Genomic DNA, 26297 nt, shown 5'->3' with positions numbered 1-26297 from the left:
GTTAGGGTTAGCGAAAACCTCATTTTGAGGTCAAATTCGAGAAAAACTGTATCCCATCTAGACATGACCATGGACGAGGTGGTTCTAACCTGCGGGTATCCACACGATTGAATAAGACAACATCCTCTGAAAGCGAATTGGACGACATTTCCCTTTCTCCGCCCATCTTGTCTTCGTAAAACCCTCACTGGCTGAGGGCGCAGTCACTCAAAAGTCGACGGGGTTGCTATGGGCTTCGGTTTATGAGGGCAGAGAGATTTGATTTCTACTGGGCCACCTTTATTGCAAGAAATTGACAGTGACGCTCGCTAATTTTGAATTTCCACTTGAATTCAAAGCAACTTCGAATAGCCATGGTCACGAAGAAAAACCCACGAGGACAGAAACTGAAAGGTTCGTAAATTCAATTTCAGTAATGGCAGTGGTGCATGCAACCAACCTTCACTTGGCTACAGAAGGCCTTAGAAAGTTAATCGGCCGGCAAGATTTATCTTTTCATTTAGGCAATGCAAGTTAGCCTACAATACTATAGACTCATAACTGGACAAGATGTAGCACAACGTCCACAATATACCCCAAAAGTTCCCAAACAATTGTGTCCCTTTTTATGGAGTCACCACCAACTATACATTTTGTCGAGTTATAGTAAACATCACAAGTGTCTTTGTATCCAGATGATAGGCGCTTTGCCTCTCTGCTACATTGTATAACGGACGAGGCATTCGTTCGATTTGAAGCATTGTTGCAATTCGTCAGGTTGCAGAGAAGCATAGCTTGAGAGGGCATCAGGTAAATTTTTGATTAAAATTGAGTGGCCCGTGCACTAATGAGGACTTTGAGTTCTATCATTCACAATTGTGCCATTGTACGTGCCATTGTACGCAGCAAGGACAATTAAATATCTTCCTCGTAGACTACAACAGAAACTACATCAGTAGACGAGGGTATCGTCCCCTTTTTTCGTTTTCGGTCATTTCTCCAAGTGTTCACGTGTCAATAATGGAAGAACGTGGGAGGGGTTACACGTGGCTTCTATCGTCGTCGGGGTTTCAAACCAGGACCCCTATGGAGACGTTTTAATAATATGGCGCCGCTCCCCAAGTTATCAAGATAATACGTTACAATGGCGTGGTCTGAGCCCCATACTTTAAACGTTAACCAGTGGTTTAAGGGCAGCCTGACTGCAAGGGGGCGCGGGCTTTGCATGTAGCCTACGAGTCATGCTAAATGTATGTCCCCTTTGCAAAACTCCAGTTGCATTGTGACACGTGGCCGTAGAAAAGTGTACCCGAAATGTGTGTTGGCATATGACGTAGTCGTAGAATGTGTTGCACATTGTAAAATATTGGCATAATCTCATAACATCATTTTCAGTGCCCTTCCTACAATAGGCTAGGCTACTTCTAGAAATGTATTTCTAAATCCAATGACTTAATTCATCCGATACAGAACGCCTGATGTCCACTGTTTTGTACTCTTTAAAGAAATATGATAATCATCAGGCCACTATTCATATCGATCATATCAGTGTGAATGTTACGGGCCAGACTTTTGACTGAGCTGCAATAGTAAAACGTTTAGAAAAGTAATCAAAAAATGAATTACAAACGTTATATCAATTTAGTGGTTGCAAATGAGTTGAAGATGGGTCAACACACGTCGTATGTCCAGTGATAAAGGTAGAATGATGTTTTTTTTAGTATTTCACAAGACAGCCGCCTCCTCCTTCATGTATGTTGACCGTTGATCAGGAAGTTGCAGAAAGAAATGTAGTGTAATATGTAGAGGTGACATAATTTACTATTCTACACAACCGAGAAGCATCTGTCATACATTTATGAGTTAACATTGGTTACGTTGCACCGCCCTGAACAGGCCTCATACTCACTGCCCAACGTCTGTCTATGAACTGCCTGCCTATAGCTATAGGGATGTGACTTATTGATACATGAAAGTGAAAGCTGTTTTCCATTCTGCATTTATGATTATGTAATAAGCAGGTAAAAGTATATGCCAAGTCAAATTCTGTACTTTATGACCAATCTAAAAATGTATGTAACCAAATATTTTCAAATGTTGTCTTTTGAATGTGCATTTTTTTCACCATATTGTTTGTTTAGAGGTTTGATTGTCAATGATATTCTACAATGTTTTTCTATGGACATTTTATTATGTATTATCAAATTGATATTTCTAAAAAATGAAATTGCCCCATCCCAGACTTGCTCATCTCTCAGATGCTTGGTTTAATTGGACGAAGGCCAAAGAACTGGTAAAGGCAACAACTGCTTGCCCTGACCTGTGTGAACATGTTTTTTCTTTGCAGTGTATTTACCCCAAACTAAATGCTATTCTTGAGGAATAATCTTGCATGTGTGGTGTGAGTTTGTTTGTATGGGATGTTTTGTTTTAGCTTACTTGTTTGTACAAGAGTGGCAGGATTGGAAAATGTTGTATAAACTTTGCACATGCTCTTCAGCAATCCTGAAGTTGTTTGTTTTTGCCCTCACTGATGCTTGAGTTAATTTTACTGCTATTGAATTGATAACACAGAAGTATTAATATTTGAATTAGAGTTAATCTGCCCATTTTATTGCTAGAGTAGGCCTGCTGCATCTCAGAGCCTGGACACGGTTTGTTCAGTTTGAACTATGGTTATGCATTTCGGGGTTCTACAACTATTGAAGGAGAGACAAGCTAGTCTTTATGGAGAGTCAGTAATATGGTTTTGAGATGATTTTAGCTATTTGCCTTTTAAAATATTCATTTAGTTCATATCCCTTACCACCGTGAGATAGATAGATACACACACAACACACACAGTGCGTTCGATGCATTCAGTGCATCGTTTTTTTCCTCAGTCTACACACAATACCCCATAATGACAAAGCAAAAACAGTTGGTTTTTTGCGCATTTATTTAAAAATAAAACAGAAATATCACATTTACATAAGTATTCCGATCCTTTACTCAGTACTTTGTTGAAGCACCTTTGGCAGCGATTACAGCCTCGAGTGTTCTTGGGTATGACGCTACAAGCTTGGCAAACCTGTATTTGGGGAGTTTCTCCTATTCTTCTCTGCAGATCCTCTCAAGTTGGATGGAGAGTGCCGCTGCACAGCTATTTTCAGGTCTCTACAGAGATGTTCGATCGGGTTCAAATCTGGGCTCTGGCTGGGCCACTCAAGGACATTGAGACTTGTCGTAAAGTCATTCCTGTGTTGTCTTGGCTGTGTGCTTAGGGTCGTTGTTCTGTGGGAAAGTGAACCTTCGCCCCAGTCTGACAAAAACCAAACACTGCCTTTCACAGTCAGAACCTCATATCAACGGTCAAGCATGTTGGTGGTAGTGTGATGGTTTGGGGTCAAATATGGTGATGGTAGTGTGATGGTTTGGGGTCAGCATGGTGGTGGTAGTGTGATGGTTTGGGGTCAGCATGGTGGTGGTAGTGTGATGGTTTGGGGTCAGCATGGTGGTGGTAGTGTGATGGTTTGGGGTCAAGTATGGTGATGGTAGTGTGATGGTTTGGGGTCAAGTATGGTGATGGTAGTGTGATGGTTTGGGGTCAGCATGGTGGTGGTAGTGTGATGGTTTGGGGTCAGCATGGTGGTGGTAGTGTGATGGTTTGGGGTCAGCATGGTGGTGGTAGTGTGATGGTTTGGGGATGCTTTGCTGCCTCGGGACCTGGGGGACTTCCATTAACAGGAGGAACCATGAATTCTGCTCTGTATCAGAGAATTCTACAGGAGAATGTCACGCCATCCGTCTGTGAGCTGAAGCACAGCTGGGTCATGCAGTAAGACAATGATCCAAAACACACAATCAAGTCTACATGAAAATGGTTAAAAAGCAAGAAATATTAAGTTTTAGAATGACCGATTCAAAGTCCAGACCTAATCCCAATTGAAGTGTTGTGACGGGACTTGAAACGAGCAGTTTATGCTTGAAATCCCACAAATGTCTTTGAGTTAAAGCAGTTCTGCATTCCTCCACAACGATTTGAGAGACTGATCAACAACTACAGGAAGCATTTGGTTGCAGTCATTGCAGCTAAAGGTGCCACAACAACCAGTTATTGAGTGTAAGGGGGCAATTACTTTTTCACACGGGGGAACTGGGTGTTGCATAACTTTGTTAATTAAATAAATACAATAAGTATATATTTTTGGGTTATTTGTAAAAGTTACCTAAAATGAATGCAACCTGGATATAGATGGTCCATGAATCGGCGTATGTGAACGTGAGTAGATTACTGTAACGGCGTTCTTCGATGGTAGAAGGAAGAGAGTCGGACCGAAATGCAGCGTGGTGGTTACTCATGTCTTTAATGAAGAAAAAACGGAACGATACGTGAAATAACTAATAAATACAAAAACAACAAACGGAACGTGAAACCTAATACAGCCTATCTGGTGAACACTACACAGAGACAGGAACAATCACCCACGAAATACAAAGTGAAACTCAGGCTACCTAAATACGGTTCCCAATCCGAAACAACGAGAATCACCTGACTCTGATTGAGAACCGCCTCAGGCAGCCAAGCCTATACTAGACACACCCCTAATCAACCACAATCCCAATGCCTACAAAAACCCCAATAAGACAATACAATAACCCCATGTCACACCCTGGCCTGAACAAATAATTAAAGAAAACACAAACTACTAAGACCAAGGCGTGACAATTACGTTTAAAACAAGATCTGACATCTTGGACACGGTCTCTAGTTCTTATTATACCTAGGCGTTAGCAAGCCCAGACAAATGTGAAGTGTTTCACATTACTTTTGGGTTGTGATCATATTTAAAATGCTCACATGAATTTCATACTAAAGATATTTTCATGACAATGTCACTCAAAAATTATTTGAATTCAGTTGCTAGTAGAATAATGTTACAATGCAAATGTCATGTGTGAAATCGTTTTTTTTATGTTGTTTTGGAACTCAACCTCCCTTGCACTGCACTGCTTTGTAACATATTTTGCTTAGTTGTTTTGGTGGGCTGGCCCTCATCTGCTGGCAAAGCAAAGTATTTATACAATTAGCTTCTGAAGCCAGAAGTTCGGCTTGCTTCTCAAAAGTGGCTAGCACGCGCTGTCAGCATCATGCGCAAGAAGCCTGGATAGCTTACTACTGCCCCCTTGAGAAGACAAGTAGCCTGGCTATCTTACTACTACCCCCATGAGAAGACAAGTAGCCTGGCTATCTTACTACTGCCCCCATGAGAAGACAAGTAGCCTGGCTATCTTACTACTGCCCCCATGAGAAGACAAGTAGCCTGGCTAGCTTAGTACTGCCCCCTTGAGAAGACAAGTAGCCTGGCTTACTACTGCCCCCATGAGAAGACAAGTAGCCTGGCTAGCTTACTACTAACCCCATGAGAAGACAAGTAGCCTGGCTAGCTTACTACTAACCCCATGAGAAGACAAGTAGCCTGGCTAGCTTACTACTGCTCCCATGAGAAGACAAGTAGCCTAGCTAGCTTACTGCTGCCCCCTTGAGAAGATTCAGACAAATTACTAGACAGATTCCATCCTCTCAATCTGTATTCCGTATATGACGAGACACATTTGACAGACGTACTGAAAGTTTTAAATATTTCTAGTACGTAACCGTTTTTTTGTGTTCTAGTGTCGAAAAAGTACAGACGTTTCGGGTATACCGTGCAACACTATTCATTTTAGATTTCAACATTGTTAGGCTAATTTCCTGATGTTCCCACATAGCATTATATAGGCTATCACAATGCTGTTACGTTACTGGTAATGTGAGTAGTATCTCTAAAGGTCACTTTGGTTATACATGCAAACTAGTGTGTTGGCTCCATGTGTTTAGAAGGAGTTTTCAGCAATATGGTAACCCTGTATGTATCTGGTCTGGAGTCTCTTTTAACTCTACTATCTGTGGACTTGGTGACTTGGGACTGGCCCTTTTAACCAAACCATTACAGTGTATAGGTGTATGAGGGTGGGGCATCATGTGTGGGATGGATACCAAGCAGGTTTTATGGTTATAACCTGAGGGCATTCTCTGCTAAACTGAACACATCATGATTAGATCAAACTGGCCTTGGGAGAGTCTGGGGGTGGGGGGGGGATCGAGGACGGGAGTAACATTAACTTGTCACCTTGACAATACTCACCAATTTCTGTCCCAAAATGTCATGGTGTGTGTTTTGAGGGTGTGTTTGTATGTTTGAAAGAGAGAAAAGAAGGGGAGTGTGTCAAAGCAGACATTCCACAGGATCCTTATGTAAGCTCAGACTGAACAATATGTACTCACAAACGTCAAGCAGAGACCGAGAACAGGGAGAAGGAGTCCGTTTCCTCCAACTAACTTACTAAACATTTGAAAAGAGGTTAGAGTGGAACTACTGGGGTGTTGTGGTCATGGAGCATTCAGCCGAAAGACACGGTGCGTGTGGTGTGCTTGTGTGTTGAATACATTCACACTGTAAATGTTATTTTTGCATCAGAGGATGTGTGTGTGTCTTAATACGTGTCTGTGATAGGTAGTACACAATGGCAGCCGCATTCAGTTGGTAATCTTTACTTTTCCCTCCTACGAGCACTGACTTTGCTGATAGCTACTTTGAGAAAAAATGAACTTACTATGACTGATATATGTGGTCGTCCCACCCAGCTATATTAAGATGAATGCTCTAGATAAGAGCATCTGCTAACTGACTACAATGTAAATGTCGGGGGGAGTTGGTTATGAGGCTCTCCAGAGAGTTGGTAGGGAATGGTGTGCAGTAAACGCCTGCACAAATGGCTCAGGGGACATGAGAACCAGGTCTGCTAGATTAGGGCAGCACCCTTTTCAGGATTGTCAGTACCAATGTTCTCATGAGGATTGCAAACTGTTTAGAACGTTTGTCTGCCTACTTAGGCTTTTTTCATTCTGTTGTAATATTGTGTAGGCTTAGTGTTCAGAACTGTATGCCTACATCGAGTAGCAAATACTTTAAATCAAACAGATGAAAATAGTGCGAAAGATTCTGGTTTTAACATGACCAACAACTTTCTGACCAAGGTTTGGACAGTGACCAGGGTTCGGTCAGATTAGCCTGCCTAGTGGTTGATTGTTTCTACAGTTTGTACGGCCTCCCAAGTATTTGAATGTGATTTTCATGTGTGCTTGGCAATGTGTGGCTCATTGTGCATTTATGTGTTTGCTTGCTGTTCCTTGCTATGATTTGTGGTCATGCTAGGGATGTTCTGGATGAGCAACATTTAACACAAAAAATAACCCAACCCCTTCCCCCAACTTGCACACAGTTTTTCAGCAGATTGTCCTATGTCACAGATAAGGTGCATTTGTCACAGGTAAGGTACATTTGTGAAAGGCGTTGTCCCTCATTTCCTGAGTAGGCAGAGTAGTCGGCAGTTTTGAAATGCCTCCACTCTCTCTAAGCCTGCTTAAACCGCCCATGTAGGGCTAACAAGTATCCCCCTGACAACCAGGCAAAGTCACTGAAAGCCAGGATTTGCATGGCCTGTGGCCTGTAGCCTTTAAATCCCTCTCCCTCAGTCCGCTCAATCACACGGCAGTATGTGTGTGTGATTAGGTGTCAGCCAGTTCTCCTAGTAAAGATCTCCCCCTCTCTACCTGATGCTGTTCTATTGTTACCGGAGCAGGGGAGGGGGTGAATCTATACAGTATCGATTTTATTCATAATTATTTTGCAAAGTAGCATTAGTGAAGGCTAGTTTGATCAACCATTTTGAAATGGTGAGCCAACCTTTTTTTCAGCACTTTTATTTCCATGACTGGTCAAAACTACTTTTTTCATGCTGTCTCTTCTCTCTACAGCAGGCATATAGTGAGCAATAAGTCTGGAACATCAAATCGCAATAAAATCGCATTATCAAATCGCAATACACAATACATATTGAATTGTGAGAATCGCAATGTAAAAATCATATTGGCACCTAAGTATCGAGATAATATCATATCGTGAGGTCCCTGGCAATTCCCGGCCCGAGAGGCAGCACTATAATGACAGCCAAGAGGGATGCTGGGTAATGTCCCGTTGGCATGGCGTTAACAGAGCCTCTCCATATGAGTGCCTGAATGTCTTCTGGCTGGACAAGAGGACAGCTCTAAAAATAGCCCTATTTGCTGGTTCAGGTCCCATATCAGGTTCCGGCTGAGTTTGCCAGGAACAAAAAGAGGAGGAGGGCACAGAGGTTTGGGGGAAGGAAGTCTAAGGGTGATAAGAGACGCACGGAGGCTTTTCCCAATCGGACTGGTCAGGGTAGTCTGCACAGATGGAAGAGCCGATAGTGGAACCCACCCGGGTGCTTGAACCCGCGGTGGTTGTCGAACAGACCGAAGGTAGATGGAGCGACTCTGTCACATAACAACTTCATCCGGAATGAGGAATATATAGATGTATACATATATGTTGATTCGACCCGTGGCATCTGTTTTTGGTGATGGTAGAGAAACTGAGGGGTCCAGACCTTGAGAAACCGTTTTTTCCCGAGGGGTCCAGACCTTGGGGTAATACTTTGGCTTTTGTTCTGCTCAGCTTAGGGGACGAGAAGAACAAAGGACACCGCTCTGTGGAAAAGGATTGAGTGTTTGGGTTGGTTTTGGTGCAGATGTGGAACAACTTTATTTAACTTTTAGAATGAAACATCAGAAACTGTAGTGTGTGGATGGATTTGCAAAAAAGTGAAGTTGACTAATAGGTGCATTAATTATGACAGAGGGCAATGGGATATTTTGTTGGGACTTACCGAGACATATTTTTATAACTGTCACGACATTGACATGAGCAGGTGCTGTGTATCTGAATATGGTGCATCTGCCTATGTGTGAATGGTTTGACCTAGCTTGAGGGTAGGGGACTCGGCACCTGTTCATTCTTCCATTGCCATCTCTTCGAATACATTGGTATTTTTACCCATAGTGCTCTGTGTACAGTGTCAAATGCACCCAGAATAACTAGCTACTCTACTGATTTTGTCTTGTTGCCTCTCTAAGGACAATCATAGATTTATTGGGCTTTTGCTTGAACTTTCACACACTGAATTATAATTCAGTTAGTTGAAAACTCTCGGCCTATGTTTAATCCTCGTGAGGTTTGTGACATTCATTTAGTTTTCGTGCTATTTTTAGGCAATACTTTATATACCATTTGCTCTTGTAAGTGGCAAAAAAGTAGTCAGTGGCATGGGTTTTCTCTATTCTTACCCATTTACTTCCTTTTTTCTATATGAATGCAATAACAAAACAACATATAATCCAAAGTATTATGGTGCAGTATCTCTCTTAGCTGTCAGCTTCTTTTAACTACAAAGGATTTCTGATTGGGATAACATTTAGGCCTGTATTTTGACCATCTCACAACTCAAATGGAACAAATTGTGTTTGTGAATTTGTGTGTAGCCATTATCCTGTACAGTATTGGCTTCAGGTCTGACTCTTTTCTCTCTCGCCCATCGTTACAGAGGGCAAAGCACAGCTAGCCAGTAAGAATGGCAAGAAGCCTGAGGGAGCAGGTGGAAGCTCCTTCTTCACCTGGTTCATGGTGTTGGCCCTCCTGGGGGTCTGGACCTCCGTGGCCGTCGTCTACTTCGACCTGGTCGACTACCAAGGCACCATCGGTAAGTGACACCTTGACACGAAAAACAACTGTTAACTGTAGGAAGGCTACATTTCCTACTAGCTACAGCAAGCAGCCTGTCACAGTCTGTTGACAGAACTTTCAGCCTTCGCCAGTCACAACGTCATTGAGTAATAACCCAAAGTGATACTGAGTGCTTTGATGCATTTTAACATTGAACTTTAAACTTTTCAACCTTGATGTTGTTTTACCTTTGGTGCATGTGTGCACATGCTCAGTGTGTGGCTCGGAATATGCCTGGACACTAATCATGTTTGGATTCATGTTTAAATAATGTCATTTCTCCAATGTGAATGTTTTCGTCTGGTCTTAATCTTGCATGCAGCCAAGGCAAAGGACATGCACAGTACCCTCTCTGAGACACTGCAAGGTATGATATTTGTGCCTATGACCATGCCCCCTCAACCATTTCACTCACTAACCTTCCTGTCCTAATTGAAATAATCCATTTGTTTCCCATACATGTCATCTAATCACTTGCTTTTGACTCAATTCTTATCGAAGAAAAGATAACTCATTTTAAGTTTTGCATTAGTCTTAAATTAACATCATAGGAAAGACTACCTTCACACTGTATTTCTAATTATTAATATCAATACAATATGTTCCCACTGTTATAGATACAATGCAATGTAAATGAACAAATGTAATGCAAAGCTGGCAAAATAATATTTTATTTAATGCTGAGCTAGACAATTTATAAAAATAATACTCAGCCCTGCTATGTTGTGATTATACCTCATAATTAAAAGTAAATAAATATTGAAACGCTAACATGATACTATAATGCTAATGTGATTTTACCAGAAACACTAGTATGATCATTTAAATAATTGCTCATGATAACATTGCTAATGATAATTAATAGCAATTTAACGATGTAACTTCTGGAAATGCAGAAATGAATGTTAATGATTATACTAATAATCATGTAAGAATAGTGGCAATGAACATGTTATTATAACTTAAATGCTATTGTTTCCCCATCCCGCTTTTGATTCAATTGCATAATGTATTATCCCACCTCATTTCACCATTCATGCCCAACCCCCATTGACCCTAAAGACTGGCTCCTGTTTCTTTGGCTAGGGAAACTTTCGTCCTATGACGCCGATGGAGATGGTGACTTCGATGTGGAGGATGCTAAAGTATTACTAGGCAAGTTCATCGATTTTACTGGATTGTTATTTATTGACGTGTTTGTGTGATAATCAGGGGAGGCTGGTGGGCTGTGCTATAGGAGGATTGGCTCATTGTAATGGCTGGAATGGCAGAAATGGAACGGAGTCAAATGTGATTTCCATATCGTTTGTGTTTGATTCCATTCCAGTCATTACAATGAGCCCATTCCAATGAGCAGCTCCACCCACCAACTGATTTGGTTTTGTTTCGCATGACTGACTTTGGTGTATCAGATCTCTACCACGAGACTATTTTAGTCAATTGTACCAAATGAACTGAACAATGAATCCACGAGGTCTGCATGTGCATGGTGTGAAATGGTGTCTGGAAATGGATTCCATGCTGACCATTGTGTTTCAGGCCCACACCACTGACATGACATCCGCTTATCAATAGACATGCACAACAATTAGCACAGGGCCAAACTGCTGCATGCTTTAAGAATAACTTAACCAGGACGTAGATGTGGTGTTCTCTCATCTCAAAGTCGCTTGTCATATCTTAAAGTTGCTATTTTCTTTATAAACAAAAGGGAGAGAACTTACTTCAGGAGTGTTTTCACCAAAGAGGTGGTCCCGTGTTCTGATATTGTCTCCTCTGCCGCTCTCTGCCATAAAGACTCCTGCTCTGCTTTGTCACCCAGACCACTGCCTGTCTGGCACAGCTGTTGTCCCCCTGCTGCTAGTGATAGATTCTGTAGAGTCCCACTGCATGCCCCTCTCTAGGCTCTTCTATTGCTATCCTCTCCTCTCTTTAGTTTCTAACTCTGCTTCATGCGACCTTAGACCTACATATAGTTTACCTTGCTGCCTAACCTCGCTTAAAACTTTCCACCCTCTCCTTTCCTCCTTTTTTCCTGCTCTACCACATCTTTCTCCTCTCTTTCCTTTTCTCCCTTCCTTCCTCTCTTTCCTTGTTTTCCCCTCTTTGCGTAGGCCTGACCAAAGATGGCAGTCAGGAAAGCTCGGACTCCCTCGAGGAGGTCCTGGATATGTTAGCGGAGGAGGGCTCTGATTGGTTTCAAGGCTTCTTCACCTTCCTCTATGGCCTCATAAACCCGTTTGAACCATTTGAGGATGAGGAGGGAACAGCGGAGGAGGAGGAAGAAAGTGCTGGCACTTCTCAGACTGACGAGGTTCTGCGAAAGGGTTGTGTGATCTTAGGTCTCCACAACCAGTAACCAGTAGCCATATCCCTCTTGGTATGAGGTCCCAACTTGTTGCTCCTTTAGACTTGTTTCCCATTGCTTGAGGAGCAAGCGTTTGTGGAAAACCACTCCTTAAAATCACCCATCCCTAGTAGAATACTTTTTGAAGGGTTTTATCATGGCACAGTCAACCCCTCAAGCCTCTTTTTGAAGATGTCCTATAGAGGGACGAAGACTATGCCTTCAAGATTTTTGGAGCACTTTCCAGACTGAATAATGCTTTTCTAGGATATGTGCATTTCCACTGAGAAGACTGCTTGCAATACCCAGCAAACTACGAACTTATGCAATGAACAGTTGCACTTTGACAACAGATGGTTGTCTCCTTTTTCCAACCACAGTACTGCATGCCCTAGGGTTCTACCACAGCACATATTTATCCACTTAGCAGGAATTATATTTGTATTTTTTTACTTGAGTTGTTCATCATTCCGTGTTAGTTTATTGAAGCTTGTTGAAGTGTATTTCCTCATTATGGTATTTCTTTGTCTGTAGGATTACTATTCATTTTCCATGTTTGTTGGTTTTTAAACGTCTTCGGGAGCTATTTGTCCCCGTCTTTCCATTTTTGTCTTCATCATCAATTTGTTAAACACAATACAAATAGTGTGCATTTGTGTCAGGATAAGTAGTGCATTTTGATGTATTGGCCAAGAGACTGCACATATGGTCGTGTACTGTTAGATATTCAGAGATGCTGGATGAAGGACCCATTACACAGGTGTTAATCATTTGTTAAAGCAAACCCCCTGAGAAACTAGCTTTTGGCTGTTCCTTAAACCAATTGTCTAGAAGTCCTAAAACAGGGTTATGAAATATGAGGTCGTTTTGGGAAAGCGTGCTCCCTGTTGAGGATTCCATGCATTTGGAGCCTGACTCAATGGCTAAAATGAGTTTAAGGACTTTTACCAAATTCCACACCCCATGAACATTTTACCTGATTTGAGACACAGAAGATATGGCATTATCCTCATGTCAACCCCAACGTCAGAACCTCAACCCAAGATCTCTGAAACAGATCAGTGCTGACTCACACTCACACCCTAAAGAGACTCACCCAGCTAGCTTAGTCTTTAAATGCTAAACATTGTAGCCTATAGGTGGAACTCAGCAGCTGGAGAGGGAAGTACCAGTCATTTGTAATTGTATGGTAAAATAAATGTGTAATCTATGACAACATTGAAAGTTTTTTTGTAAAAAACACAGGCTTCTAGTAAGTATTAGCAAACACAAAAGGTACAAGGAATAGCACTGTTGAAGATGCAAGAAACCTGCTGAACAAGCTTTTGGGTGGAGCCCATTCAGATTTCATATTGGCTTCAATAATTTTGAATTGACTTGGTGCTCAAGTCCAATGACTAAACAACGACAGTATAGCTACATGACAGGTTCAACTGGTGAGGTTAATGGGGGACTACCGTCTATTGTTTTATTTGGTCTTTGGCACCATTGACAGAAGGGTCAATGATCCTCAAATTGAATGAATATGAATCCAAATGTATTGGTTAGGTGTAAAATTCCTTATACAGTCATGATACACTCACGTGGTCGTCATTTCCGAGTTGTACACACTCCTACAAGTAATGTAATGAAACCATCAGAATAGGACATATGGGTAAGCACTATGCAGTCGTGAGTGTGTTAGCATGTGTTGTCTATGAGGTGTAGCATGGGCATGTTTTGAGTTGTCAAATATTCAGATCATTTTTTTAATGGTCATCTGATTGTTAGCTATTAATGCCATGTTCCTTTTGAAAAATATCAGATGAACCTCGACGCGATCGGAAAAGAGCGAGACACAGAGGTACCCCACCCCAATTATCTCTGCTGAGAGTAAAACGTCAAGAAGCTCTGAGTAGCCGACTCAGCCAAATGTCTACTTTTTAGATTTGTGAATGCATGGCATCACATTCATGGAAAGCTGGTCTGCTAGTTAGAGAACCTGTATATCCTGCTAAAATGTTGAAAACTTAACATGACTAAGTTAGTGATGATTTCTTTCAGTAGTCATTGTTTTTTCTTTTCCCTATCGACGTAGTTGAAACAGAATCTCCAAAAACAAAGTTCAAGAAAAATAAGGCGACAGAAGGTACTTTATCGCGGATCAATGTCCAGATTGCTTTGTAGGTTGCCTAGTTGTAGAATTGTGTCAGCTTTTCCGTGTTTTGCCTATAACTCATAGACTCTATGATTGAGGTCTGGCTCATTTTGTTTTTGAATTCATACGGAATTTGCCCCTAAATTGTGACTATACCCCAGCTGCTATGGTACAAATGACTCTTAATACGCCAACAGCTGTATGGCAAAGGCTTTACTATTAGATTGTGAAAGAAAAGCTGAGCCCTGCTAGATGATAAATATTTGCCTGTGTGTAAGCCTACCAATGGTGTGAAAGCTGAGCCCCGCTAGATGATAAATATTTGCCTGTGTGTAAGCCTACCAATGGTGTGAAAGCTGAGCCCCGCTAGATGATAAATATTTGCCTGTGTGTAAGCCTACCAATGGTGTGAAAGCTGAGCCCCGCTAGATGATAAATATTTGCCTGTGTGTAAGCCTATCAATGGTGTGAAAGCTGAGCGGGGTACAATACTTCCATCTGTTATTGGTTGAGCTTGGTTTTGTTCTGTTGTAATAGTTGCTCTCCCCTACTATTGGTAGGCTTTTCGATTCGGCTGTTCCTATTGGTGGTTGAGTACCAAGCAGATACACCCGTCTGAGACTATAACCGTATTTAACTTGTTGTTTTCCTAAACCTCAGATGAAAAGCCAAGACATGCTGCCAAGAGAGAAGCCCAAAAAGGTATTGAATGAGGAACCGTGTGTGTTCCAGTGTACAGTAGCTAAAAAGGTCTTGCATGAGGAACCGTGTGTGTTCCAGTGTACAGTAGCTAAAAAGGTATTGAATGAGGAACCGTGTGTGTTCCAGTGTACAGTAGCTAAAAAGGTATTGAATGAGGAACCGTGTGTGTTCCAGTGTACAGTAGCTAAAAAGGTATTGCATGAGGAACCATGTGTGTTCCAGTGTACAGTAGCTAAAAAGGTCTTGCATGAGGAACCGTGTGTGTTCCAGTGTACAGTAGCTAAAAAGGTATTGCATGAGGAACCGTGTGTGTTCCAGTGTACAGTAGCTAAAAAGGTCTTGCATGAGGAACCGTGTGTGTTCCAGTGTACAGTAGCTAAAAAGGTCTTGCATGAGGAACCGTGTGTGTTCCAGTGTACAGTAGCTAAAAAGGTCTTGCATGAGGAACCGTGTGTGTTCCAGTGTACAGTAGCTAAAAAGGTCTTGCATGAGGAACCGTGTGTGTTCCAGTGTACAGTAGCTAAAAAGGTCTTGCTTTCGTTCTAATAACCACATTGTGGTCTTTAGAATGTCTATTTACTAGTAGAATGAAGTTTGAATTGATATTGAATTGATGAAAATTACGATTATGCTTCTTGGCATAAACACTGAATTGGTTTCTCGTCGCATGCTCTATTTGACTACCGCTTTTGTAGTAATAGGGTATTTGGTATGAAATCATTGAAATTCACCTTGTCAGTGGTGTGCTAGGTGTTATATTGGACAGCATCATATAACTGTTGGACTAACTGAATCCCATCCGTGTAGTAAGAGGTGTCAGACCAAGCCCCTATATACCTTATATTTTGACAGGGTCAATTCTAGCGACACCTTTCTAAAGTGCAGAAAGATGCCACTTGCTGTTATCCTAACACTCCCAGTCAGCAAATACAAATACCCAGGGTGCTTTGCAACCTACTAAATGCTTGGAGTGCAGTCCGACAAATGCTTGCAGTGTGATCCTAGCAGCCTGGCGGCGAATCTTTTTTCAAAACAGCTAAATGGTATTCTCGTATCCCAGAACACCCTCTGACCAAAGATGTGGGCTGGAAGCTGAGGGAGGCCCTGAAACAGCAGCTAGCCATCATCCATGAGCGAGTGGAGGCTAAAAAGATTGCCAAGATGGCGCTGGCCGAGGTGAGGAACATCCTGGCCAGGGAGGAGGAAGAGAAGGTCCTGGGGCTGACGAGGGATGAGTCGGCAAAGAAGGCCAAGGTGGCGGTGGCAGCTAGGATGAAGGAGGAGGAGGAGAAGATAGAGAAGGAGGAGTTTGAGAAGGCCTTGGAGAAGATTAGGAAAGACAAAGAGCAGGAGGAAGAGAAGGGCAAGAAGGAGAAGAGGCCAGAGAAGAATTCAGGGAAAGAGGCAGTGGGGCAGAAGCCAGAGAAGAATTCAGGGAATGAGGCAGTGGGGCAGAAGGCAGAGAAGAATTCAGGGAAAGGGGCAGAGGCAGTGGGGCAGAAGGCAGAGGCCAAAAGTAAAGAGGCCCCCAAAGCTTCTGCTAAAAAGCTCAAGGTGTCTGATAGGGGGGTGAGGAAATGATGCGAGACTCTTCACACCTGCACTGATGTTGGTGATCATTCAACCGCCCCCGATGACAGTGACACAGGATGTTACAAGATCAATGAGAAACGCTTCCTGTGAGAGGTCTCACTCCAGTTACAAACCTCTGCGAATGGGAGTAGGAAACCCCCTAGTGTGCAGGGTGCCCATTCCCGCAATGTATAGTGCATATTGTTTTAGCTACTCCCTGCTTGTGAGAATCACAGTGCTGTCCTCTATAGAAGTATGAACTGTTAAATGAACGGTGCCCAGAGGACCACGAGGTGCTATAATCTTACATCAGAAAGATGACTTTCTTTAGAGGCACTCTAGAATACAGTAGTAGAATTGGACAAGGACGCAGTCATTTATTTTGCATTTAGTGGAGATGAAACTCGTGCTTTTATCCAGGGACAAATGATAGATTTGAAAGGATCAGCTGTGTGTGTTCCGTGTTAATAAAGTTGCTGGATACTTGAAGGTTTCCTGTCTTCAAGTGCACTTGTCTCACACGGTTCAATAAGATGCTTTGGTGTTACACAAATGGGCATCACATGTATACACAAAGTGCCGAAAAGGAACTTTCTCCTGTTCTACTGGAACACTCTTCTTTTGTTCTCCTATCCTGATCTCTCTCTCTTAGCACTATAGACCTCGCTTTTTCACAGCATATTGGAACACAATACAAATTCAGTGTTGAAGCGCAAAAGTCAACCCAAATCAGCCTTTAAATGTTATCCTTTTTTTTTGTCCTTTTGAATGATGTTTGTTTTCTAAAAGTTGATACGTAAGACCTCCTAAATCTCAATCCTAATGTTACTATATTATTACTAGCCATGAATATTACTAAGCCACGTAACCAAATACAGTATACATGATATGGAGTTGTGACCTTCGTAAAGGCACTTCTCCTGAACATGAGTTGTTACCATGTCATCCTCATCCCCCTGCATCACATGTAAAACCCCCAGGACTGAAAGAGAAGGCTACTGTCGACATTAGCAGAGAGGGAGCACCAGAGGAGGCTCCTGCAGCACCTGTGGAAGAAGGTACAACTCCTGCGGGTCTGCACACACACACGTGCACACACACAGCAGCATTTAATTGTAGTAGATGGTAAAGCTCATAAGAGGTAGCTTATGCTTATGCTCTCTCAATGAATCCCACCCAAAGGAGAATACTCCAGTAGCATCGGTGGTGGGCAAATCCCTTAAACACCATACAGATGCCACAAACACATTCACATTTGAATCATTTAGCAGACACTCTACCACACGGTTGTATACCTTCTGTACATTAAGAATGTGGCCATACTCAAACATAGCTTACTACCTAATTTCCTCATATTACAATTATATTACTTTCCCTTGTCAGATGTTTATGTTGCTTAAACATGCAAGTTATTCCTCACTATTTTTATTGAATTTGAACTGTGGGCTGGACTAGACAAAATTAGAACTAGAATCTCACGAGCGCTCTTAAGGCTGACTCGCTCTTAAGGGATGGTCTTTATGAAACCTTTAGCCTCAGTAGGACTGTGTCCACCACCAGACACCCACATGGTGCTGCTGTAGCTATCTATGTCAAGAGTTAATCAGTAAAATCATTGTACAAACATGTAGACTATTTATTCCATATGTCTGCCACCTGTCCAGTCTACACATGTTTCCCCAGAGGGGCTGTCATTGGTTGAGGGGACATAGGCCTCGTCTACCATTTATCCATTGGCTCTGATAATCTGTTTTTTACAAATACCTGGCACTGCTGTTTACATGACATGCTTTCTCCTACTAGACTATTCATGATTTATTTGAGCTTTTAATAAAGGAGCATACACTTTTTTGTCTTTCTTATTCTTTATTGACACACAAACTTAGCAGTTTCTTAAATGTGTCTCAAGGAAGACATTTGAAATGTTCTGTGCTAGAGGAAGACTATGAAGTATGCCAGGTAATGCCTTAGTTCAAGTTAAGGACCAGGTGGATGGTCTTAACGGTTCCCCTCTGCCCCCTTATCTCTCCCCGCTGCCCCATTCATCCACACCAGAACACGTTGTTGAAGAAGTGATCGAGGCCGCCAAAGCAGAGGAAGCTGCTGCTTTCCCACCAGGTGTGTGTGTGAGCCTGACAACATTTTATAAGATGTTTGAATGGATTGTGGCTTGAAATTGTCAAGTTTAAAATGAAAAAATGTCAACCAATATCATAGACTCGTATAACTTAGTGTCATGTTCAAACTTGCTTTAGTTGGCTTTGTCAGGAAATCCACGTTATCAGATAAATTGCTTAACACTGTCTTTTCCCTACAGAGCCTGAGGTTGTTGAGGAGGAAGAGCCTGAGGTGGATGTGCCTGAAATCTTTGAGGAAGAGCCCGAAGTTCTGGAGGATGATTCTTCTCCCTTTGAGGAGCATTCTTCTCCCTTCGAGGGGCATTCTTCTCCCTTCGAGGAGGATTCTGCTCACTTCGAGGAGGATTCTGCTCACTTCGAGGAGGATGAGCCTCAAATCGAGGAGGATGAGCCTCAAATCGAGGAGGATGAGCCTCAAATCGAGGAAGAGCCCGAAGTACTGGAGGATGAGCCAGAGGATGAGGAGGAGGAGGAGGTTATTGAGGAGGCCGTACCAGTTGAAGAAGAGGCTGCCCCTGTGGAGGAGGTAGTTGCCACTGTAGAAGAGACCTTCGAGGAAGAGGCTGCCCCCGTTGAGGAAGAGGTTGTAGAGGAAGCCGCCCCAGTCAAGGAGGAAGCCGCACCTGAGGATGAAGAGGATGAACCTGTTGAGGAGGTGGTTGATGAAGAGGCCACACCTGAGGAGGAAGAGGATGCACCCGTTGAAGAGGAAGCCGTCCCAGTTGATTGGGAAGTCGCTGCCGTGGAACAGGCTGTTGAGGAAGAGGCCAACCCCGCAGAAGAAGAGGCTGCACCAGTTGACGAGGAAGCTGTGGAGAAGGAGCCAGCAGCAGAGGAGACATTGGATGAGGAGGCAACACTAGCAGAAGAGGGTAAGGAAAGATAATCCAGAACAGAACAATAGGCTTTTATTCCAGGTAGGCTTAATCTGGGTCTAAAAAGTATTGACGAGTCATTTTTCTTCACACTGCTCTCAGAACGAGCACTGTTGAACGCCAGGTGCTGCATTGCCTAAGTGTATGACACATTATCTGCTGAGAATAGCTACATGTATGTAGAGAGATCATGCACAGGCCCTTCTCACATCTCATCTTGGGGTAGTGAAAAGGGCACTCAACGTCTCCTGTCCGTTTTTCATTGCTTATGTCACCTTTTGGAAAATAATAGATTCAATCAGTGTTTTGGAAACAAGGGTGTTTTCTTATATCCATTGTTGCTTTGCCCCAAAGAAGAGGTAGAAGAAGAAGCAGCAGAAGAAGAAGAGTCTGAACAGGAAGTAGAAGCTGAATCAGAAGAAACTCAAGAGGAGGAAGCTCTTCAGGAAGAGCTTCCAGGTGTGTGTGTGTGTGTGACTACGTATGAGCACATGCAAGCATATACAGTTGAAGTCGGAAGTTTACATACACCTTAGCCAAATATATTTAAACTAAAGTTTTTCACAATTCCTGAGATGTAAAAATTCCCCGTCTTATGTCAGTTAGGATCACCACTTTATTATAAGAATGTGAAATGTCAGAATAATAGTAGAGAGAATGATTTTCTTCAGCTTTATTTCCTTCATCACATTCCCAGTGGTTCAGAAATTTACATACACTCAATTAGTATTTGGTAGTGTAACGAATGTGAAACGGCTAGCTTAGTTAGCGGTGCGCGCTAAATAGCATTTCAATCGGTGACGTCACTTGCTCTGAGACCTTGAAGTAGTAGTTCCCTTTGCTCTGCAAGGGCCGCAGCTTTTGTGGCGCGATGGGTAACGATGCTTCGTGGGTGTCAGTTGGTGCAGAGGTCCCTGGTTCGCGCTCGGGTATGAGCCAGGGGACGGTCTAAAGTTATACTGTTACAGTAGCATTGCCTTTAAATTGTTTAACTTGGGTCAAACATTTCAGGTAGCCTTCCACAAACTTCACACAATAAGTTGGGTGAATTTTGGCCCATTCCTCCTGACAGAGCTGGTGTAACTGAGTCAGGTTTGTAGGCCTCCTTGCTTGCACATGCTTTTTCAGTTCTGACCACACATTTTCTATGGGATTGAGGTCAGGGCTTTGTGATAGCCACTCCAATACCTTGACTTTGTTGTCCTTAAGCCATTTCGAAACAACTTTGCAAATATGCTTGGGGTCATTGTCCATTTGGAAGACCCATTTGCTACCAAGCTTTAACTTCCTGACTAATATCTTGAGATGTTGCTTCAATATACCCACATCATTTTCCATCTTCATGATGCCATCTATTTTGTGAAGTGTCCCTCCTGCAGAAAAGCACACCCCCAACATGATGCTGCCAACCCCGTGCTTCACGGTTGGGATGGTGTTCTTCGGCTTGCAAGCATCCCCCTTTTTCCTCCAAACATAATGATGGTCATTATGGCCAAACAGTTCTATTTTCGTTTCATCAGACGAGGACATTTCTCCAAAAAGTACGATCTTTGTCCCCATGTGCAGTTGTAAACCGTAGTCTGGCTTTTTAATGGCGGTTTTGGAGCAGTGGCTTCTTCCTTGCTGAGGGGCCTTTCAGGTTATGTCGATATATGACTCATTTTACTGTGGATATAGATCATTTTGTACCTGTTTCCTCCAGCATCTTCACAAGGTCCTTTGCTGTTGTTCTGGGATTGATTTGCACTTTTCGCACCAAAGTACGTTCATCTCTAGGAGACAGAACCCGTCTCCTTCCTGAGCGGTATGACGGCTGCGTGGTTCCATGGTGTTTATACTTGCGTACTATTGTATGTACAGATGAACGTGGTACCTTCAGACGTTTGGATTTGCTCCCAAGGATGAACCGGACTTGTGGAGGTCTACAACTTTTTTTCTGGGGTCTTGGCTGATTTCTTTTGATTTTCCCATGATGTCAAGCAAAGAGGCACTGAGTTTGAAGGTAGGCCTTGAAATACATCCACAGGTACACCTCCAATTGACTCAAATGATGTCAGAAGCTTCTAGAGCTATGACATCATTTTCTGGAATTTTCCAAGCTGTTTAAAGGCACAGTCAACTTAGTGTATGTAAACTTCTGACCCACTGAAATTGTGATACAGTGTATTATAAGTGAAATAATCTGTCTGTAAACAATTGTTTGAAAAATGACTTGTGTCATGCACAAAGTAATGTCCTAACTGACTTGCCAAAACTATAGTTTGTTAACAAGAAGTTTGTGGAGTGGTTGAAAAACGAGTTTTAATGACTCCAACCTAAGTGTATGTAAACTTCCAACTTCAGCTGTACCTCCAGATGTTGCAATCGTGAATGTAATTTGCTTTCATTCTTTCTTCAGTGCTCTCTATCTCTCTGGTCTCTTTCTCTCTGTCTCTTTCTCTGTGTGTCTGTCTCTTTTTCTCTGTGTCTCTTTCTCTCTGTGTCTCTTTCTCTCTCTGTGTCTCTTTCTCTCTGTCTCTTTCTCTCTGTCTCTTTCTCTCTGCGTCTCTTTCTCTGTCTCTTTCTCTCTGCGTCTCTTTCTCTGTCTCTTTTTCTCTGTGTCTCTGTGTCTGCGTCTCTCTCTCTCTGTCTCTTTCTCTCTGTGTCTCTCTCTTTCTCTCTGTGTCTCTTTCTCTCTGTCTCTTTCTCTCTCTCTCTGTGTCTCTCTCTCTGTGTCTCTGCATCTCTCTCTGTGTCTCTGTCTCTCTGTGTGTCTGTATGTCTCTCTCTTTCTGTTTCTGTCTCTCCCTCAACTAACTGCAACTGTTGCTTTTCTATTGCAGAGGAGGTAGATGGATTTGATGAGCCATTTGAGGAGTTCACAGGTTGGTGCTAAGATAACTCAGTCCAGTGTCCTAACTAGGAACAGCTCTTCTCTCTGTGTTGTATTCTTTCATAGTGGCCATTGATCCTGTTCTCTGAACGCATGGCCAGTAGTACTGCTCTGTAGTGTACTCAAGACTGTTGAAGCTGTCTTTTAGTTCCAGCTGTGGTTTGTTTTGTTTCTACAGAAGAACATACCGAGGTAGAAGAACATATTGAAGATGCACCAACAGGTAAACTTGAACTAAGAATCAACATTTCACAGAATCTCCATTTTCCAGCTGGATGTAGCCCTACTATACTGAGTACATAATCATTGTTTAATAGATAGTTTTCCCTTTGGATATTAATCAGCAGTACAGTATCATACAGTATTGTATCATGCTATCTAAGAAAAAGTGTCCCTAGAAACACAGCTTTTCCAGTGAGTCTGACCTTTGGGCTTGTTTCCACAGCAGACAAAAAATAGCCTGTCTGTGTATATTGTACGATAAGATTTTCCTGACTTCGAAGCCCATGCCAGGTAGGAAACGCTTGATCAATAGGTAGTGTTGTCTATAATGTGTTGGCCTTATGGCACGTTCTGTCAAAGAGAAGACCCATTGGTCACACTATTTAGCGTTATGGTTTTATTGTCTTGTGTTGAAGCTTAATATGGACTTTGTGTAAGCAATGTTGACTACAATTATTGGTCAGTAGATTAATCCTATCAAGATAGGTTTTGTTCAAAGGACTTAACTCTCAGCTAGTGCTAGCCGTGATCCTTACCCTGACCCTTACTTAAACTTACCTCGTAAATTTCAACTTCAATGGGGTTACTTACATCAGTTGGGATATCCCAAGGATCCCGTTTAGGCTTTCCCTTAACTCTTCCTTGTGGTGTGTAATGGAGGCCCGTGCAGCTATTTGTAGTGTAGGCTGTACCCACCCCCTTGAGGCTGGTTTATGAAACAGTTTATAAAATGGCTCGGGCAATTCCACTCATTTGACATATTTTCATATTGTTTAAGGGGATTTTTTGTTCCTATTAAACAACTTATCGCAAGATTACTTATGATGTGAGTAGAACTGAAATGGAGGGCATCAATTCTGTTTTTATCAAATTGATTGCGCTGTCATTTTGTAGTAATGATGTAGTAATCATATACATTGTATTAGTACATTATGTTGTCTCAATATTTTCTCTACAAGATTGTAATTGAAATATGAACTAAATTGAATGATAACTTTGATTTGAATTCTGCTGTTGTCCTCAGTCACTGTCACTTACTGATCTCACTATCTTCTTCCCATAGAAACGTAGAGTCTCAGCGCAGTAAGACGGAGCGAGGACCAGCCCACTGAGCACGTGCAGCCGTGCTTCCCCACCTCTAGAGAAAGAGTAGCGTTGCCACGACTTTCGCCACTGTCTCCGTTTTTTCACTCACACACTCAGAATGACGTTTTTCTTCCATTAGTGTAAAATCTCACTGTTCCATTACTTGTTTGATTAGTATGTTGTTTTTCTCTCTTGCCTTTTTGTTTTCTTTTCTGTTCTACTTTGTTTCCACGTTTTTTAGTTTAAAGAATTCCCATTTCCTGTATTGGAAAGTATCAATGAATTTCTCTTCTGGATGTGTAGGTAGATCATTTGAGTTGTAGGTTGTTTTTCCTTTCCTGTGTATAACAAGCAGAGGCACGTGTTGCTTTGCTAGTGAAAGATCTTCACATGTCTGAAGCGAGTTCAGCAGTGTGCTTTCACCCTGTTGAATCGTGGGTCAGAACTTCAACATTTTCAATGTTTTTTTTGTTTTTGTTAAACGTGAAGGTATTATGCAAAGCTGCACTGATCTTTCGTGGCAATTTCACTCTAAGTTTTGTATTACCAGTATGTAGTGAGTCTACTACACGTGGAAGGTAAACTCGGACAAGTCAGGTGACGTGTTGGGCGAGTGTGTGTGAGCTTTAGTGTGTATGACTGAGAATGTGTGTAGATGTTTTGTGTGTGCGTGCGACTGTGTGTCTGTAGACATATCGCTTTGAAAAACAATCCCTATTAGCCGTAGTTCTCATTAAGATGTGTTTGAGACTCTTCCTCATTTCGTTTTTGTTTGTTCCAACTCCTAGTACCTCTCACTCTGATATTTCTTAAGTACTGAAAGTGTTTTTGACTCACTCAGACCTCGAGCCACAACAGTGAACATCTTTTTGTATTTCTTAGAATCGATGGGAACACATTTATTTTCCAGCAGTGCGAGTTTTATTTTATTGTCACTTTTGGACAGTATTTCGGTTGGAAGTAAACTCTCCAAATGGAAGATATGTTGGCGTATGTTATTTTGTTCTGGGAAAAACAGATACAAAAACAACACAGGGAGATGAGGGAAGGGCAGGGTGTCTGAGTATATGGTCGTAACTCTTAGGTTTAGCTCAGTGTGGATGTAGCTGCTCTGGGCTAACGGTCTGACACAACCCCACCCAGTCTCCTGGTGTCTCAGGTCCTCCCAATAGGTCTGCCACACACACACACCTGGTCCAACAGGAATCTGATTCATCCAAATTCATAATTCAATACACTTAAACAAAAAAGTCTGCGTCAACAATGTTCATAAACTTTTGTTCCATTTCTCTCTAAATGTACAGGTCCACTTTCACTTGTATATTAACTGGCTCTAGCCCAGGGCAAGTGCTTCATTTGGAACAAAGATTTATGAATGTCTGGGATTGTGGAAGATTTTAGCAGACACCAGGAACACATCTTGTTGTCCCTCTGCATGTATTTCAGTGCAGCCCCTAAAACCAGCTGGATCCAACTGTTCAAAGAGAAATGCTGTAGTACGTCTAGAATGGAACGTGACTGTGTAACCTGTTAACTAATATCCTAACCACACCCAACTCGAATTTGGCTAGCATTTACTATTGACGTTATTGTCATTAAGGTTGTCATTGTTGTTTTTACTACAAGGACAATGCTAGCTCGTGATCTGGACTTGAGGCTGGAGGGTTAAGATCATGTTTATTATTTTGAAGGAGTTACGTGTTTAGTCTGTTCAAACTCCTCCGTAATGTTTCTGTGAATTCAAATTGGTGTGTTTTATTTTTTTAAACTTTCCATTGTAGCAGTTTTCTGTGCATTGTGGTATTAAGGGGCCAGATGATATGATGCTGATTTAATGTGATGGACTGTAGGAAATGCTGCAATGCAAATCTTTTCTGGGGGGGAAACGGTTTGTTTTGACATATAAAACAAGTCAAGTGGTTGCAATATAGTTTTTAGTACAAATTTTGTCTTTTTTCTATAACACTAATGGGTATTTTTCTATTCCCTAACACTTTTGAAGTTGATGTGAATTTTTAACGTGGTGTTAATTTTACATTATACAAAACTTTACGAGATCTGTTCTAGATTTTTAAATAAAAATACACTTTCTAGGATCAAAACTTTTTTTCTGAATTTGAAAGAAAGTGTTCAACTTTTTGAAAGCCATACGTGAAAGGTGAGCACTGCTGCTCAGAACAGATTAACTCCAAGGGGAAGCCATTGCACAACTAGCAATAACAAAACATCACTACAATCTCAAATTGCAGTTCACATATGAACAGAAGTTCACACACAGAAAAACATGTCAGAGGTTTACGTAGTATCCTGCTATACAGGCTAGAAGGTTTTTAAATGCATCCTGTATGCAGGGTTGGTTGACTGTCACAGTTTCTGTAAATGTTCTGTTGAGGGGCTGCAATAAAGGTTTGGGACAACACCATGGTGTCATTTATTCTCGTGCTTACCCCTCCCTGGGCACAGTAGTCCACCAAACCATGCATGGTAACACTTTTTTTATACTAAGGTACCCTTTTTTTAAGTCTGTTGAAAAGGGTCAGCCGTATGTAAACCCAGTCATTCACAAGCACCAAAGTTGTTTGTTAATGTCTGTCTAGAAATGACTTAGACTTTACACCCCCCATTAAAGGGTACCTTATAGTAAAGTGTTACCCAGTGCACTACACAATCATCTGAGAATATTACCACAATACAAGTCAGCT

At 42.0% G+C, this 26297-nt stretch overlaps 1 protein-coding gene across 10 annotated transcripts; it reads left to right on the top strand.

The window, feature by feature from the left end:
• The first annotated feature begins 200 nt into the window (after positions 1-200).
• LOC109872019 (aspartyl/asparaginyl beta-hydroxylase) lies at positions 201-26014 on the top strand. Of its 10 annotated transcripts, none has more exons than XM_031806509.1 (11): positions 201-393; positions 9466-9621; positions 9967-10011; positions 10731-10799; positions 17383-17460; positions 18458-18520; positions 18720-19412; positions 19773-19874; positions 22238-22279; positions 22466-22510; positions 23573-26014. In XM_031806509.1, the coding sequence occupies exons 1-11, from the start codon at positions 354-356 to the stop codon at positions 23578-23580; spliced, it is 1341 nt and encodes a 446-aa protein (XP_031662369.1). In that variant the 5' UTR covers positions 201-353; the 3' UTR covers positions 23581-26014. The 10 variants fall into 10 exon arrangements, with proteins under 10 accessions (XP_031662369.1, XP_020318681.1, XP_031662373.1 ...); XM_020463092.2 differs by having other exon boundaries at positions 19770-19874; XM_031806511.1 differs by lacking the exon at positions 201-393 and adding an exon at positions 6268-6418.
• The last annotated feature ends 283 nt before the right edge of the window (positions 26015-26297 follow it).

The sequence above is a fragment of the Oncorhynchus kisutch genome, linkage group LG27 (assembly GCF_002021735.2).
Source record: "Oncorhynchus kisutch isolate 150728-3 linkage group LG27, Okis_V2, whole genome shotgun sequence".
NCBI classification, from domain to species: domain Eukaryota; kingdom Metazoa; phylum Chordata; class Actinopteri; order Salmoniformes; family Salmonidae; genus Oncorhynchus; species Oncorhynchus kisutch.
Note: the sequence above shows the minus strand (reverse complement) of the source record. Positions and strands in the feature narration are given on the sequence as shown.